Source organism: Mchenga conophoros, unplaced genomic scaffold (genome assembly GCF_057382185.1).
Source record: "Mchenga conophoros isolate Kocher_MC1m ecotype Shallow Benthic unplaced genomic scaffold, M_conophoros_male_GT1.1 unmapped_scaffold_1, whole genome shotgun sequence".
Lineage (NCBI taxonomy): Eukaryota > Metazoa > Chordata > Actinopteri > Cichliformes > Cichlidae > Mchenga > Mchenga conophoros.
Window position 1 is genome coordinate 120,034 of NW_028182328.1, and position 18,441 is coordinate 138,474.

The 18,441-nt window shown below is 43.4% G+C and overlaps 1 protein-coding gene across 1 annotated transcript; it reads right to left on the reverse strand.

The window, feature by feature from the left end:
- Positions 1-5,118: 5,118 nt before the first annotated feature.
- Positions 5,119-17,098, reverse strand: LOC146546237 (protein NLRC3-like; the record flags this gene model as incomplete). The annotated part of the gene is made up of 3 exons (XM_085266598.1): positions 5,119-5,507; positions 15,810-16,706; positions 16,881-17,098. Coding segments are annotated over 3 exons (1,504 nt in total), but the record flags the coding sequence as incomplete, so codon positions are not given.
- Between the last annotated feature and the right edge of the window lie 1,343 nt (positions 17,099-18,441).

Sequence of the window (18,441 nt, forward strand, 5' to 3'; positions counted from 1 at the left end):
TTATCTATAAAAAGAAAGCTGACACTTGCGAGAATTTATCGAAGGTGCAAGCATCACAGCAGATGACTTTATGCCAAAGTAACTGAGGATAAAACACAGAAAAACATGAAAGACATTTTCCTGGTCCAAATTTTTATAGCAGATAACCTTAAAAATATTCTGCAATAGAACAAAAACGGAATAAAAACATGAATCAACATATGAACAATACCCTATGCTGCTGAAGTGAAGCAGAGCAAAGTTACAGTGGTTTGATTAGAGACACAGATAAGCGTTTTGCAATTTGGCATAAATTTAACTTTCTTCAGTATTGAACAACAGAAATTAGGCTTTCTTGTTGCAAATGATTTAAAAAAACACAAACAAACAACCCCCCCCCCCCAAAAAAAAAGCGCCTGACAGCGCTGTAAGCAACAGTAAACTGGTGGGTAATAGACAAGTGAATAATGCCGAAAGCAGAGGTTTTTAGATGGGAATTGTACACTGAGAGAGAGAACTCTGCAGAAAGTGTCATTTTATTGTGGTGGAAGCAAAACAGAAAAGGTAAAATGGAATTCCTGACGATGTTTATGTGAAGCAAAATGTGAAGCGTAGTTTGGATCTTCTTGCTGCTGTTCAGTCAATTTTGTTTGGAGAGAGACAAAAGCTGCAGCTTCAGAATCTAGCACAAAAAAAGATGTGCACACACTAAGAGTGGACCCGCCGAAGTACCAGGCTGCCTGGGCCCCCATCTCGGCGGCCTGGGCCCCCATCTCGGCGGCCTGGGCCCCCATCTCGGCTGCCTGGGCCCCCATCTCGGCTGCCTGGGCCTCCATCTGCTGTACCCCAACTACAGTCTCCGGTAAAGGGTTTCTCATCATTAAATGCTCATAGCATTGTCAACAAAAGGACAAGAAATCCTGCTATTAAAAGTTACAGAGGAACAAAGATCTGCAAGACATTTAATCAGGCTAAAGTACTCTGGGACACTAAAAATAAACCAAAGGGGCTTCTATGTGGACACATTAACATTCGCAGTATGTTACCAAAGCATGAGCAACTGGAACATATTCTAAGCAATTCCAATATTTCTATTTTGGGTATCTCTGAATCTTGGCTCTCAAGTTCTTCTCCTGAGTCTGCAGTTGTCTTTCCAGAGTACACAGTATTTAGAAGGGATAGAATTGGAACAAGAGGAGGAATACTTGTGTATGTAAAAAAAAAAAAAACACCTGGATTGCTCTTTACTTAGTTCACCAATAGATGTTGAAATAGAACATATTTCTGTTAAAATCACTCTTTCCCCAGAAATGTCATTTACGTTGATCTGTTTATATCGCCCTCCTTCCGCAAAGAATATTTTTTATGAACAACTACAGATAGTACTTGAATATCATACTATAAATAATAAGTCTAATGAAATAATTATAATGGGAGATTTTAATGTCAACTGGGACTGTGAAAAGGACAGAAAAACACTCAAGGACATAATGGAGACTTTAAACATTACTCAACACATTGAACAACCCACAAGAATAACGAGACACTCTAGAACTAAAATAGATCTGGTTTTCAGTAATAAGCTCGAGCGAATTATTAAATCTTATAATTTTATCACTGGTATTTCAGACCACAATTTTATATTATTTTCTAGAAAACTTATAAAATCACGGGTTAAGAATCACTTTCATATTTCATCTAATAGGAGATCCTTTTATGAATTTATACCAAGAAGTCAGCGACAAAATGTAGCAGAAGCATTAGCATCAGCTAACTGGGAGCGTTTATTGTGTAGTGATGAGCCACAATTCTGCAGCAGTCACTTCACTGACATTGTCAAGGATGTTATATCAACATACTCCATTAGAGGTCAACAAAAAATAAAGACAACATCTAATCTGCCCTGGTTAAACAAAGAGTGCAAGAATCTAATGAAAACAAGAGATCAATTACTAAAACAGTTCCTGAAAACAGGTCCAACTCTGGATAGACAGATTGACTTCAATGTGGAACAAAATAACAAGAAGTTTGAGACAGGCCAAAGCAAATTTTTTTATAAATATAATTGAAAGAGCCAAAGGTAAAGGTAAAATTATCTGGCAACACCTAAATAAATTACTTGGCCGTCATTCAAACAAAAGCAAAAACACAATTGAACTTTATCGTGGCGATCGTGGCTCAAGAGTTGGGAGTTTGCCTTGTAATCGGAAGGTTGCCGGTTCGAGCCCCGGCTTGGACAGTCTCAGTCGTTGTGTCCTTGGGCAAGACACTTCACCCGTTGCCTACTGGTGGTGGTAAGAGGGCCCGGTGGCGCCAGTGTCCGGCAGCCTCGCCTCTGTCAGTGCGCCCCAGGGTGGCTGTGGCTACAATGTAGCTTGCCATCACCAGTGTGTGAATGTGTGTGTGAATGGGTGGATGACTGGATATGTAAAGCACTTTGGGGTCCTTAGGGACTAGTAAAGCGCTATATAAATACAGGCCATTTACCATTTATGTAAATAACTATTGTTAGAGAGCCTCTATCTATTGCCAGTAACTTAAACACTTTTTTTTTATTTCATCTGTTAAGGAGATCAATCAGAGCTTTGACTCAGTCATATGCTCTGATAATGTGAATGATGTTCGTCAAAATTTGTTCACCATCACTCATATTTCAGACACTGAAGTTGCTAAACTAATTACAGGTTTAAAACAATCTAAAGAAAATCCCATTATCTAGATATTCATACCAGTTATCTGTCATGTGAATGAGAGCTGAACTGGTGGAATAACCAGGTTTGTAAGCATGTTGAAACTGAGTGAGTAACTGATTTTCTGTTACGTAATGTTGAATTTGTTCATAGACAATCCTCTCCATAATTTTATTTAGAACGGGGAGTAGACTAATAGGTCTGCTATTGACACCATTAAAAATGTCATTCTTGTTTTTAGGAATGGGAATTATTTTTGATTCTTTCCACTGCAATGGAAATAAGCTGCATGCCAACGATCTATTAAATATGTGACATATAGGAAGGGACACAAACTTGGCTGCAACTTTGAGCAGTTTACTCTCTATGTTATCAGAGCCGGAGGATGTATCGTCAGGAAGTGATATCAATAAGCGCTCTACCATTTCCGCATTCACTGCCTCAAACTTAAATTGGCATTGCTTATTATTCATGATAACATCCTGTATAAGACGACGTGATAAGACGTGACATGCTGTCGGGTGAAATTCTGATACATCTAGAGGTGGGTCGAGTATCCAAAAATTGTACTCAAGTAAGAGTAGCATTACTTTAAAATATTCTTACTCAAGTAAAAGTGAAAAGAAGTCGTCAAAAAAGTTAATCAAGTAAGAGTAAGAAAGTACTTGGCGAAAAGACCACTCAAGTAGCGAGTAACTGTTTGAAATGTCCGATTTATTTTTTAAATAAATGCTATCAAACAAAAATAAATAAATATACTAATTTAACTATTTTCAAAAGGAATATATGTAAAAAGATCAACAAAATAAGGCACAACAATTCTAATTTCCAGATTTCAGTTTTTCACAACATAAAGCTTTTTTCACCAATACTTACAGTAAATAATATAAATATATAAACAGTGCAAACAATTTCCAGTGACAAGATATGCTTTAAACTTTATATTCATTTTTGCTCCAAATGGCACAGCAGCCTCACAGAAAACATTAGAACAAGGCATCTTCAACATACACTGAACAAAAATATAAACGCAACACTTTTGTTTTTGCTCCCATTCCCCATGGGATGGACGTAGAGACCTAAAATTAATTCCAGATACACAATATAACCATCCCTCCCAAACAGTGGTCACAAATCAGTCCAAATGTGTGGTAGTGGGCACATCTGCTATATTTAGATAATCCATCCCACCTCACAGGTGTGCCACATCAGGATGCTGATCTGACATCATGAGTAGTGCACAGGTGTACCTCAGACTGCCCACAACAAAAGGCCACCCTGGAATGTGCAGTTTTTTGCGCTATTGGGGGTCTGGGGACCCAGAACCGGTCAGTATCGGGTGTGACTACCATTTGCCTCATGCAGTGCAACACATCGTCGCATGGAGTCTATCAGATTGTCAATTGTGGCCTGTGGAATGTTGGTCCACTCCACTTCAATGGCTGTGCGAGGTTGTTGGATATTCGTGGGAACTGGTACACGCTGTCGTATACGCCGGTCAAGCACATCCCGAACATGCTCAATGGGTGACATGTCCGGTGAGTATGCTGGCCATGCAAGAACTGGGACATTCTCAGCTGCCATCTGCCCTGAACAATGTGAACCATGATTCATCCGTGAAGCGCACACCTCTCCAACGTGCCAGACGCCATCGAATGTGAGCATTTGCCCACACAAGTCTGTTACGGCGACGAGCTGGAGTCAGGTCAAGACCCCGATGAGGACGACGGGCATGCAGTTGAGCGTCCCTGAGACGGTTTCTGACAGTTTGTGCAGAAATTGTTTGGTTGTGCAAACCAATTGTTCCAGCAGCTGTCTGGGTGGCTGGTCTCAGACGATCTTGGAGGTGAACCTGCTGGATGTGGAGGTCCTGGGCTGGTGTGGTTACACGAGGTCTGCGGTTGTGAGGCCGGTTGGATGTGCTGCCATATTCTCTGAAACGCCTGTGGAGACGGCTTATGGTTGAGAAATGAACATTCAATGCACGGGCGACAGATCTGGTTGACATTCCTGCTGTCAGCATGCCAATTGCACGCTCCCTCATTGCTTGTGGCATCTGTGGCATTTTGCTGTGAGACAAAACTGCACATTCCAGGGTGGCCTTTTGTTGTGGGCAGTCTGAGGTACACCTGTGCACTACTCATGATGTCAGATCAGCATCCTGATGTGGCACACCTGTGAGGTGGGATGGATTATCTCAATGTAGCAGATGTGCCCACTACCACACATTTGGACTGATTTGTGACCACTGTTTGGGAGGGATGGTTATATTGTGTATCTGGAATGAATTTTAGGTCTCTACGTCCATCCCATGGGGAATGGCAGCAAAAACAAAAGTGTTGCGTTTATATTTTTGTTCAGTGTATGTTCATACAAGGCAGCTCAGTTTACCATAAGTTGTATGGGTGTGCATTTATTTCTGCATATTTAGCAGAAATGTACCATTTCTTCACTCAGTGAGGTGATGGTTAAGCTTCAGCAGCAGTTTGCTCTCAAGGTTCTTTCTGTGAAGCTGTAACTGTTTTTTAGCAGTGAACAGGAATCCTGCATGACTGAGAAGTCCTTCACAAGCTCCAGATGCAGGAAGAGCTGTATTGATTTTGATCGACAGTTTCTTGATGTGAGGAACGCCATGCAATAGATCCACACCTCCAGTGAATGGACATGAAAGGTACCTCTCCAGCTCCCCTGCTTCTGGCTTTCCTGACCCCATGGATCCATCATCTTCGTCGGTTAGGCTGCTGATGCTAACGTTAGCACGGCTCTCAGCCTCTTGCTCAACACCATAAACAAACAACAGCTTGCCCACCCCGATGGGGTTTTTATTGTCGCCGGCGACTTTAACAAAGCGTGCCTAAAGACTGTGCTTCCTAAATTTGTCCAGTTCGTGGACTTTGCTACGAGAGGAGAACACACTTTGGACCATGTCTATTCAAACATCAGGCATGCTTTCAGAGCGACACCCCTCCCCCACCTGGCTGGATCTGACCACCTCTGCATGTCCCTCTCCCCCACCTACACCCCCCTGCTGAGAAAAACAAAGCCCCAGACAAAGACAATAAAAACCTGGCCTGAAGGAGCCCTTTCTCAACTGCAGGACTGCTTCTCAACAACTGTATGGAATTTATTCTCCAGCCACAACCTCCAGGAGTACACGAACACTGTACTCTCGTACATCAGGAACTGTGTTGACAATGTCACCGTCAACAAAAGGGTCAGGGTGTTTCCAAATCAAAAACCCTGGATGAATAGCGAAGTGCAATCCCTCCTAAAAAGCCGCAACACTGCCTTCAAGTCAGGGGACAGGGCTGCGTACAGGGCGGCCAGGGCAGACCTGAGTAGAGGCATCAGGAAAGCTAAGGCTGCCTATAGGAGGAGGATTGAAGATCACTTTGCTGACAACGACCCCAGAAAAATGTGGCAGGGGATCAATCACATTACCAACTACAGAAGCAATAACCAGGCAACATCTAGGACTGATGCCTCACTGGCTGAGGATCTAAACCGTTTCTTCGCCCGCTTTGAGTCAACCAAGCCCTCAGCTGCCACACCACTTCCACCCGCCCCCAGCACTGGCACACTAACACTTAGGGAGCACCAAGTGAGGTGTGTTCTAAGGTCAGTGAATCCCAGGAAGGCGGCAGGTCCTGATGGAATACATGGAAAGGTTCTCAGAGCATGTGCTGACGAACTGACCGGAGTCTTCACTAAAATCTTCAACCTTTCCTTCTCATCAAACACCGTCCCGCCCTGCCTCAAAACCTCCACCATCATCCCCATCGCCAAGAAGACAGCTGTGGCCAGCCCAAATGACTACAGGCCTGTTGCACTTACGCCTGTAGTGATGAAGTGCTTTGAGAGACTGGTCTGTCAGCACATCAGGGCCGGTCTGCCTCCCACTCTGGACCCCCACCAATTTGCCTACAGGACAAATCGTTCCACCGAGGACGCTATCACCATAGCGCTCCACACTGCGCTGAGTCACCTGGAGCACCGAGGAAGCTATGTGAGAATGCTCTTTCTGGACTTCAGCTCAGCATTCAATCATATCATCCCAGAGATCCTGGTCCAGAAACTGTCTCACCTGGGACTCTCCACCCCCATCTGCCTCTGGATCAAGGACTTCCTGACAAATAGACCACAGTCTGTCAGACTCGGCCCCCACCGGTCCAGCACCATCACACTCAGCACTGGGTCTCCACAAGGATGTGTTTTGAGTCCCCTCCTGTTTATGCTCTACACATCCGACTGCTCCCCTACCCATCTCTCAAACACCATCATAAAGTTCGCGGATGACACCACAGTGGTTGGACTCATCTCAAGGGGGGATGAGTCGGACTACAGAGATGAGGTCAACAGACTGACTGAGTGGTGTTCAGTTAACAACCTCCAACTGAACACCACGAAAACTAAAGAACTTATCTTGGACTTCAGGAAGGGCAGAGCAGACCCGGCCCCACTTTACATTCACGGGAGCTGTGTGGAGAGGGTACACTCCATGAGGTTTCTGGGCGTGCAGATATCTGATGACCTCTCCTGGACTGCAAATACTACAGCGGTGGTTAAAAAGGCCCAGCAGCGTCTCCACTTTCTGAGAGTGCTCAGGAGGAACAACCTGGAGGAGAGGCTGCTGGTGACATTTTACAGAGCCACCATAGAGAGCATCCTAACGTACGGCATAACAACATGGTATGCAGGGTGCTCAGCTGCAGACAGGAAAGTACTGCAGAGGGTCATCAACACAGCCCAGAAGATCACTGGCTGCTCTCTGCCCAGCCTGGAGGTCACTGCAAACTCTCGGTACCTCAGCAGAGCTGGCAATATCATCAAGGACCACTCTCACCCCAGCAACCAACTGTTTGAACTATTACCGTCAGGCCGACGGTACAGGTCACATAAAACCAGGACAAACAGATTCAGGGATAGCTTCTTTCCCAGAGCTATCACCGTAGTAAATAAGCACAAAAACAATTGAACCTATTCCATACCGTCACTGTCATTATATTATGCTGCTATTCATACTGTCATTATATTAATGCTGCTATCCTGTATATATTGTACATACTATTGTTTGAGTACTTACGATTGTTTTTTTTTTTGTACTTTTTATATTTTACATTTATATTTATTATTGAAACTTGCACCAAGGGAGTGGCACTCCAATTTCGTTGTACTCTGTACAATGACAATAAAGGCTATTCTATTCTATTCTATTCTATTCTATTCTATTCTATTGTTTGTTCTGGCCTCATCCAGCTCTGAGTCTAGGTGATGTCTGATGAAGTGGAGACCTGTGGAAAGATGTATGGTTTTCAAAAGAATTAGGTCTGGTCATTATAGTGCTGTATACACTGCCAAGCTGCAGATGTTTGTTTGGAGCTAGCCTCTAAAAGCTGGCCATACACTGTGCGATTTTTGGCCCATTTTGAGACGATTTTTCAGTCACGCAACCGTTTTGGGGATCAGCCGTGTTTTGCCTTAATCGTGTGTGCATCGTGTAGTTTACATGGGGTAACGAAAAGCAGTAAACACCTCACGACCAGCTCCCAATCATCAATTGTATGGTTACAAGATAATCAAACCTGTTTGAAATCCTGTCGCCCCTCAACGCAGCCTCTCACACTGCGCACGCACAAACACAGAAAGAGAAAAGGTGGAGCAGCACGGCAGTGCAGCGTGTGATCTGGACACAAGAGATGGAGGCACAACTTGTAGGATGAGGCAAGCTCATCAGAGTACATAGACGTAGAGCTGCCACCCAGGCAAAAGAAAAATAGAGCTATATAACGTTTATAACGTGAAAAGTTTATTGTTCTAACAATATACCTTTCATGTTCGTGCAATATACCTTTCACGTTTAAACAATATCATATCACGTTCGTACAATATAATATTTATATCGTACAAACGTGATAATTATGTATATTGTAATAACGTGATATTATATTGTTCAAACGTGAAAGGTATATTGTTAGAACAATATACTTTTCATGTTATAAACGTTATATAGCTCTATTTTTCTTTGCCTGGGTGGCAGCTCTACGCTTCCATATCCGAGGCTTTTCAATGTGGCCTCACAAAATTATCACGACTACAACAACCATGAAAAGAGCTGGATGGACATTGCTGCTCAATCACAGCTGCCTGGTTAATTTTTTTCATTAGTAATTTAGCAAAGTTGATGGTGTGTGTATCTGTGTAGGTAAAAGACAGAGAGAGGGAGAGCGAGGGACAGATTTTGTATGATAAGCTTCATGTTATGGACGCACAGTTTGAGCACTCAGGTCGCATCAGAGCATCAGGCCGTATAGTGTGAGACCCTGCATCTTGACCTATGAACTTCTAACCCCTGCAATTTAATTGTACAGTTTGATCAGGAGCGGAATGATGAGGACGCACTCAACGACGTCGACTGGGACATGTTAAGAGCATGTGCAGTCGACATCAACGAGTTTACGGAAGTAGCATTATGCTTCGTCAGTATGCTAGCGGAGGAGATTATCCCCACTGCCAGAGTCACCACATTCCCAAACCAGAAACCGTGGATGGACAGATCGATCCGCACTGCAGTAAACGCCAGGACCGCCTCCTACAACGCGGGTCTCGCCACTAGCGATATGAGCGTCTACAAAGCGGCCTCATACGGCGTGCAGTGCGCGGTGAGAGATGCCAAACGCCGGTACTGGAGACGTGTGGAGTCCCGCTTCCTACAGGGCGACACACGGAGTATGTGTCACGGACTACGCACCATTACGGACTACAAAGCCAGGGACACTGCGCCGATCAACGCCGACTCTGTATTCACCAACGAGCTGAATCAGTTCTACGCCCGTTTCGAGGTTAGCCAGGTGGCTAATGCTATCTACCGCCTGACTACCGAGGACAGTGACGTCATCAGCGAGATACCGGTGACCAGCATCATGGAGCATGACGTCCGAGCAGCATTGAGGAGAGTGAACACAAGGAAAGCGGCGGGGCCAGACGGCATCACCGGCCGTCTGCTGCACTGCTGTGCTGACCAGTTAGCAGGTGTGTTCACTTACATCTTCAACGAGTCCCTGGCGAAGTCTGTGGTCCCCACATGCTTCAAAAGATCCACCATCATCCCTGTGCCCAAGAATAAGCAAACCCTCATCCCTGAACGATTACCGGCCAGTTGCACTGACCTCGGTAGTAATAAAGGTGTTTGAGAGGCTGCTGAAGAACATCATCTCCTCCTCCATCCCAGACACCACAGATCCGCTGCAGTTCGCATACAGATCTAACAGATCCACAGAGGATGCCATCGCCCACGTACACACCACTCTCAGCCACGTAGACAAGAAACAGGGTAACTATGTGCGAATGCTGTTTGTTGATTACAGCTCAGCATTTAACACAATAGTGCCCTGCAGACTGTTCACAAAGCTCAGGGATCTGGGACTTAACAACCGTCTGTGTGCATGGGTGTTGGACTTCCTCACTGGCAGAACTCAGGTGGTGAGGGTGGGTAGATGCGTCTCTAACAGCATCACCATCAACACAGGAGCACCTCAGGGATGTGTCCTCTCACCACTGCTCTACTCCCTCTACACTTCAGACTGTGTGGCCACCCATGGCTCCAACACCATTGTGAAGTTTGCTGACGACACAGTGGTGTTGGGTGCCATCTCCAACAACGATGAGGCGGCCTACATGGATGAAGTGAAGAATCTGGCATCATGGTGCCAGGACAACCACCTCCAGCTGAACGTCGGCAAGACCAAGGAGCTGGTGGTGGACTTCAGAAGGGGTCAGCACAGAGACTACAAGCCCATTATCATCAATGGAGCTCCAGTGGAGAGGGTGCAGTCCTTCAAGTATCTTGGTGTCCGCATCTCCTCAGACCTGACATGGGCTGCCCACATTCAGGTCCAGACCAAAAAGGCTAGGCAGCGCCTGTATCACCTACGACAACTGAGGAAGTTCAGGGTCTCTCCAAAGATCCTCAGGATTTTCTATACAGGCGCTGTGGAGAGCATCCTCACACAGAACATGACATCGTGGTTTGGGAACAGCTGTGTGAAGGACCAAAAAGCTCTCCAGAGAGTGATCCGTACAGCAGAACGCTGCTGCAGGATTGCTCTCCCCCCGCTTCAGGACACCTACACCAGGAGATGCCGGACTAGAGCAGCGCAGATACTGAAGGACCCGTCCCATCCTGGCAACAAACTGTTCCAACTTCTGCAATCTGGTAGAAGGTTCCGCATCTTCCGGGCAAGGACAGAGAGACTCAAGAGGAGCTTCTATCCCCAAGCCATCCGTGCCCTAAACACACACACCCGCCCGCTCACATCATCTATAATTGACTGAGACAGGACTCTCTTCCAGACACTCTAAACCAAGGCACAATGTACATTTCAATTCCTTTAATTTTAAATATGTTTATATTATCTATCCTGTAAAATAGTCAGATGTCTATTCATATTAATGTACAGAATTCACCTGCTTGCTGCTACTACTGCACATTCACCCAATGTATATACTATATATAATGTTCTTCCTCTCCCCCCCATTTTTGCACATGTCGAGGAGCGTGTCAGGCTACATTTCACTGTGTGTTATACTTGTATAACTATGCATGTGACAAATAAAGAACCTTGAACCTTGAACCTTGAATAACGTGACTGAAAAAAAAAAAATCGCACAGTGTTTGCCCAGCTTAATGCAGACTGTTTAAACTAAACAAGCTGCTGTTTCACATAATAAACCCTGTCACCCGCAGTATTGCCTTCTGTTTTAACAGTTAAAGCAGTAGAGACGTTTACATGTGCGTGGAACTCTAGCGTCATTAACCAGGCTAGCTGTTAGCTTATAGCTCACACTAGCTAACCAGCGAGCAGTTAAAAGGACAGCTGAAGCTGCACAAAACACCCACAAACTTATCTCACTACAACGTAGTGCCGAAAATATGACTCGCAGCTCGAGCTCGACACAGCTGCTGTAACATAAGACTGACATCCAGCTAACCACAGCTAAAAAGAGATTTAGAGAAAACGTACCATTTCCTCAGGTTACACGAGTTGAGTTGTTTCACGCTGAAAAGTTGGTTTGTTTTGGCTCTCACTGAAGACACCGACGCTGAAGACATAGCTGTTCTTTTGTACTGCTTTTAAGCGAAACATTCTTTGTACATGAGGCCAAGGCTGTTCATCCTCTTCAGCTCTAGTCTAGACAAGTGGCTCTGCCATGTTTTCATGTTTCTTCTTTCCGTGTGTCGCTACTTTGAAACGCTTGGGCCGCTCTTCCCGCTACAGTTTCAAACTGGTCATGTGACTGCATGGCCACATCTCATTGGTAAAAAAAAGTTACCGGAAAGTCCATTGGCGGCATGTTATCTAATGTGTTAAACTAATAATTTTTTTTTAAAAAGTAACGAGTCGAATTTTGCAAATGTAGCGGAGTAAAAGTACCGTTTCTTCTTCACAAATGTACTCAAGTAAAAGTAAAGAGTATCGTGCAAAAAAGGTACTTTAAAAGTACATTTTTTTCAAAAACTTACTCAAGTAAATGTAACGGAGTAAATGTAACTTGTTACTACCCACCTCTGGATACATCAGCAGGACCGCTCTTTGTGTTTAGGTCTTTGTGCAGAATTTGTGTACCTGCTCCCATTTACTGTTTTAGCTGTTTGGTAGTTGTTGAATTGTGAGGTTTAACCTGAGATTATGGCATTTTGGGCAAAATAAATTTATATTTAAAAATCGATTCAGAATTTTAATGAATTGCTATCGCATTATTCAAGCTAGAATTGATCTTAACCCTTTAAGACCTACCATAGAACCAAGTCCGCCAGAGCTTATATTATATTTTTACATGCTGTGGAGCCATTTTTGGGAGCATTTCAAGTTGCTATACATCAATACAACCATTATAGCCCAGATTTGAATAATATGTATTCATTAAGTGCATAGTAATTACATAAATTGCAAAAAAGTGCAATAAACTACAAAAAAATTGAAAATCGTTTTTGCTTTTTTAACATATATTTGTAGTTAGAGAAATTTAAGAGGCTTATCCCTCAAAACTGTAAATACAAAAAAGTTGCACAAAATAGTTTTCTACCACAGGAAATTTATTTTGAGTGTCTTCATAGTTTTATTTTTGAAATACACCAATTTTTATACACTGCAGGAAAAACGAAAATAAATATTATACTGCAAATTTGCAAAAAAGCAGCATATGCATCAAAATAAACTATTTCCAGCAGTGCAATATACAAAAGTTAACCTTCCGTGTTTCTATGATACCACATTTTCCAGCCGTGCATTCCAGCCCTAACAGTAACCTTATCCCTAACCCTGACCATAACCTTATCTCAACCTTAACCACCACCTTAATCATGTTAGATTGTGTTTTCCAAAGCGATTACAGTAAAATAAACCTACCTGTGTAGATGCATTCCAAATGGTTCTCATGTTTCCTAATTTTTTAGTTTTGGTAATACCAATCTTGAAAAAGTCTGGACTAGATGTTGACATGGTTGCAAGCTATAGACCCATCTCACAACTATCTTTGCCTACGGCGTTTAAAAAAGTTGTTTTTAAGCAGCTCACCAACCATCTGTCAACAAACAATCTGTTTAAACCATTTCAGTCTGGTTTTAGACCAAATCATTACACACAAACAGCTTTAATCAAAGTGGTAAATGATCCGTTGGTAAATGCAATGATCACACCTCAGTTTAATTACTGCTAGATCTAAGTGCTGCCTTTGACACTGTGGATCGCTGTACTTTAATGGATAAGCTAGAACATTTTATCAGAGGTACAGGAAATGTTTTATTGTAGCTGAAATCCTTTCTGTTTTAAAAATGATCTCTCTGAGACCTGTGCAGTGAGTCATGAGGTCCCTCAGGGCTCTATACTTGGCCCGTTGCTGTTTTCTCTGTATCTGCTGCCTCTTGGACTTCTTCTATGTTCTTTTAATGTAACCTTTCATTGTTACGCTGATGACCTGCAGCTATATGTTCCTTTAACCATTGGAAACTCTGCTGACTTGCCTAAATTAGAAGCCAGCTATCTGCAATTAGGAGCTTATTGTCTGATAATTTCCTGCTTCTTAATACTGATAATTTCAGTACTTGTCCCAAAATTTCACCTTGAAAATTGATGACTATGTCATCAATTGTAGGGACAAGGTAAAAAACTTGGATGTGTGGTTTGACACGAGGCTCTCCTTCGACTCCCATGTTAAATAGACAACAAGGACTACCCTTTATCATCTGAGGAACATTGCTAAAATCAATCAAGTTTTATCACTTGACACTGCAGAGGTTCTTATCCATGTCGGATAAATGGTAAGAACAAGATCAACACCTACCTCACCTACCCTGCTGGGATAATAGGCTGGTAAAAGGGGGAGATAAAAACAACTGACATCGAGACAAGGAAGCTCTTGAACATGTATGGAGGGTTTCACCCCAAGTCCAGCACCCTGAGGCTGTATGCTAGCAGAAGGAAGGAGGCCGGGTATACAGAAACATCTGTGCAGAGTATAGCCTGGAAGTCCCGAGGGCAAATTGGGAGATGTCCCCAAGGTGCTGGAGAATGACCAAGCTAAGATCCGGTGGAACTTCCAGATACAGACGGACAAAATGGTGGTGGCTAAACCACCGGACATAATGGTGGTAAACGAACAGAAGAAGGCAGCCGTAGTGATAGATGTAGTGGTTCCAAAAGACAGCAATATCAGGAAGAAGGAACATGAGAAGCTTGAGAATTACCAAGGACTCAGAGAAGAGCTCGAGAAGATGTGGACAGTGAAGGTAACAGTGGTCCCAGTGGTAATCGGAGTACTAGGTGTGGTGGCTCTCAAGATAAGCGAGTGGCTCCAAAAGATCCCGGGAACAACATCAGAGATCTCTGTCCAGAAGAGCGCAGTCCTAGGAACAGCTTCTTTGTTTTTTTAATATACATGTAGCAAGAATCAAAATTGAATCAAATGATGAAATTCAGCAAATTTTGTTCATGAGTTTAAACTTTTTTTATGTTATTTTTGTCTTTTGGTTTTCCGTTTATTCATATATTAACAATGTCCCAATTTTTCTGGAACTCTGATTGTACTTTTTCACAGCACTGTAGTTACGGCCTGACTACAGATATGCATAAGACATAAGTGGAAAAAATGCTTGAGCTTGGAGACAAGATTAATTGTTGCTTTTTATTGCTTGCTTTTAGTTAAGTATAATCAACATTTAAAAAATGACAGGATAAGTAGATATTTACTTACAGAGCTTTGTTGGAGGCTTTGACCACTGGCAGCAGCCTGAGAAGAGCCTCCTCTGAGGCTGAGTATTTCTTCAGGTCAAACACATCCAGATCTTTTTCTGATGACAATAAGATGAAGACCAGAGCTGACCACTGAGCAGGAGACAGTTTGTATGTGGAGAGACTTCCTGATCTCAGGGACTGTTGAATCCCCTCCACCAGAGAACGATCATTCAGTTCATTCAGACAGTGGATCAGATTGATGCTTTTCTCTGCAGAGAGGTCTTCCTCATTAATCACCTTCTTGATATACGCAATAGTTTCCTGACCTAAATCTGAGCCATTTCTTGCCTGTGTCAGCAGGCCTCGTAGGAGAGCCTGACCGGTTTTCAGTGAAAGTCCCAGAGAAAGCGCAAGACCAAGTCCAGATTTCCGCTTGGACTCTGTAAGGCCTTGTCCACAGCACTCTGGTAGAAGTGTTTCGCAGCAAATTCTCTCCTTTCAGAATTGTTGGTTGTTTGTTGTTCTTCCAGCAGATTGACTCCAGAGTTGATGAAGGTCAGATGGACATGAAGAGCAGCCAGAAACTCCTGAACACTCAGATGGATGAAGCAGAACACCTTGTCCTGGTACAGTCCTCTCTCCTCTTTAAAGATCTGTGTGCACACTCCTGAGTACACTGAGGCTGCTCTGATATCGATGCCACACTCTGTCAGGTCTGATTCATAGAAGATCAGGTTTCCTTTCTGCAGCTGATCAAAAGCCAGTTTTCCCAGAGACTCAATCATCTTCCTGCTCTCTGGACTCCAGTGTGGATCTGTCTCAGCTCCTCCATCATATTTGACCGTTTTCACTTTGGCCTGAACCACCAGGAAGTGGATGTACATCTCAGTCAGGGTCTTGGGCAGCTGACCTCTCTCTCTGGTTTTCAGCAAATCCTCCAGAACTGTAGCAGTGATCCAGCAGAAGACTGGGATGTGGCACATGATGTGGAGGCTTCGTGATGTCTTGATGTGGGAGATGATCCTTTTCCCCTGGTTCTTATCTCTGAATCTCTTCCTGAAGTACTCCTCCTTCTGTGGGTCAGTGAACCCTCTGATCTCTGTCACCATGTCAACACAGTTAGGAGGGATCTGATTGGCTGCTGCGGGTCGTGTGGTTATCCAGAGGTGAGCAGAGGGAAGCAGTTCTCCCCTGATGAGGTTCATCAGCAGCACATCCACTGAGGTGGACCTTCTAGGGTCAGTTAGGATCTCAGTGTTGTTGAAGTCCAGAGGAAGTCGACACTCATCCAGACCATCAAAGATGAACACAACCTGGAAGTCTTCAAAGCTGCAGATTCCTGCTTCTTTGGTTTCAGTAAAGAAGTGATGAACAAGTCCCACCAAGCTGAACTTTTCCTCTTTCAGCACATTCAGCTCTCTGAAAGTGAATGGAAATATGAACTGGATGTCCTGGTTGGCTTTGTCTTCAGCCCAGTCCAGGGTGTATTTCTGTGTTAAGACAGTTTTCCCAATGCCAGCCACTCCCTTTGTCAGCACTGTTCTGATTGGTTCATCTCTTCCAGGTGAGGCTTTAAAGATGTCTTCTTGTCTGATTGTTGTTTCTGGTCTGTCTGGTTTCCTGGACGCTGTTTCAATCTGTCTGACCTCATGTTCATCATTGACCCCTGCAGTCCCTCCCTCTGTGATGTAGAGCTCTGTGTAGATCTGATTCAGAAGGGTTGGGTTTCCTGCTTTAGCGATCCCCTCAAATACACACTGGAACCTCTTCTTCAGTGCAGATTTAAATTTCTGTGGATAAACTGCATCTAGAAGTTCTGAATAACAATAATAAAAAATACAACATCAACAATCAGTTAACAAAATCTTTATGACGTTTCAGTTCCCTCAAGAAATGACTCAATACAAGTCTGTTAATCTCATATGACAATTGCAAATATTCCTTCATCCAGCAGCTTAAATCTTTATAGAAATCCTCTTACTGCTTTGCATAAGGTCAGCCAGGTCCTCCTGCTTCATTCTCCTCAGGAAATCCAGTGTGATCTTCATAACTGCCTCTCTGCTGCTGCTCCTCTCCACATCATCCTCCTTCTGATGCTGCAAAAATTCTGGGTAATCTGGACTCAGAACGTTCTGGATCTTCTTCAGCTCGCTCTTCACAAAAGTGATGATGTTGTCCTCCAACAGCTGGAACAGAATACTTTATGAATGACCCAATCAGACTGAAATCATACAGCCAAACTTCAGATCCATTTCGGACACACTGACAATCCACTGGTCTACAACGAGCAGCATGGAGATGACTGTGAACAGGATAGATGTAAAAGTAGTTGTTGTACATGTACAGACCATAAATATGGAGTCCAGGTGTGTTTGATCCTGCTGGGAAGACTGACCACTGGGAACCTCTGAGCTCTCCTGGTCCACTCTGTGGAGGAACCATGGAGAATTAGGTAAAGCACAGAGAAAAGGTGGAGTAGTTCTCTGCTAAGAAACAGTCAGGTTTACTATTTCCTTAACTAGAAATAATCATTTACTGTCTGCTCATGGATTTAAAGACACATTTTTTCCAGGAGAGTTAACAATAACAATAATAACAATATTAATAACAATAATAATAATAAAACTGTCATAGTGTCCCTAGCTGACTTGGTTTCTAGGCAACATGTTAGTCTGGTTAGTGTCTGTGTTTCATATACATATACATACATATACATACATACACACACACATGTATATACACATATATACACACATATAAACATATATCCATATCCATACATATATACATATACATATCCATACATATATACACATACATATATACACATATACATACACATACATATACACATATACATATATACACATATACACATATACATATATACACATATACATACACATACATATACACATATACCGTAATTGTCGGGCTATAAGGCGCTACTTTTTGCACAAGCTTTGAACCCTGCGGCTTTTAGTCAGGTGCGGCTTTTCTATGGATTGTCCGTGATTTTTGTCATATCGTAAGAGGATTTGTTTTGTTTGTTCCGCTGTTGTACGGCACTACGTTGCCTGGCGGAAGGATCGGGGTTCAAGAGTGGTATGTTGGTCACATGTCCGTCCGCCAGGCAACGTAGTGTCGTACGAAGTAGCGCGAAAAACAAACTTCAAAGTAGCGCTCAGCGGGAGGTGTGGATGATAAACTTGCGAAAAGTAAGTTATGCTCAACTCCACCGGTGGATTCTGACAGCGTGGAAAAGTGTGAAAACATCCACGATCACTAACGGATTTTGAAGGGCTGGACTGCTGCATGATGGAGAGGACACCGCCACGGCCCTTCAGAGGGTGTTCGACTCTGACACTGACAACGAGGATTTGTTTGGTTTTGAAAGTGACAACGAAGGAGAGAAGCGGAGAGTGGATGACGAAGCCACCCTGAGCCTGTTTGTATCCGACACTGGAGAAGAGGACTTTGGTGGTTTTAGTGCGCAGGAAGAAGAGAAAGATGGTGGTGAATGACTGACTTTTCTTCTTGTT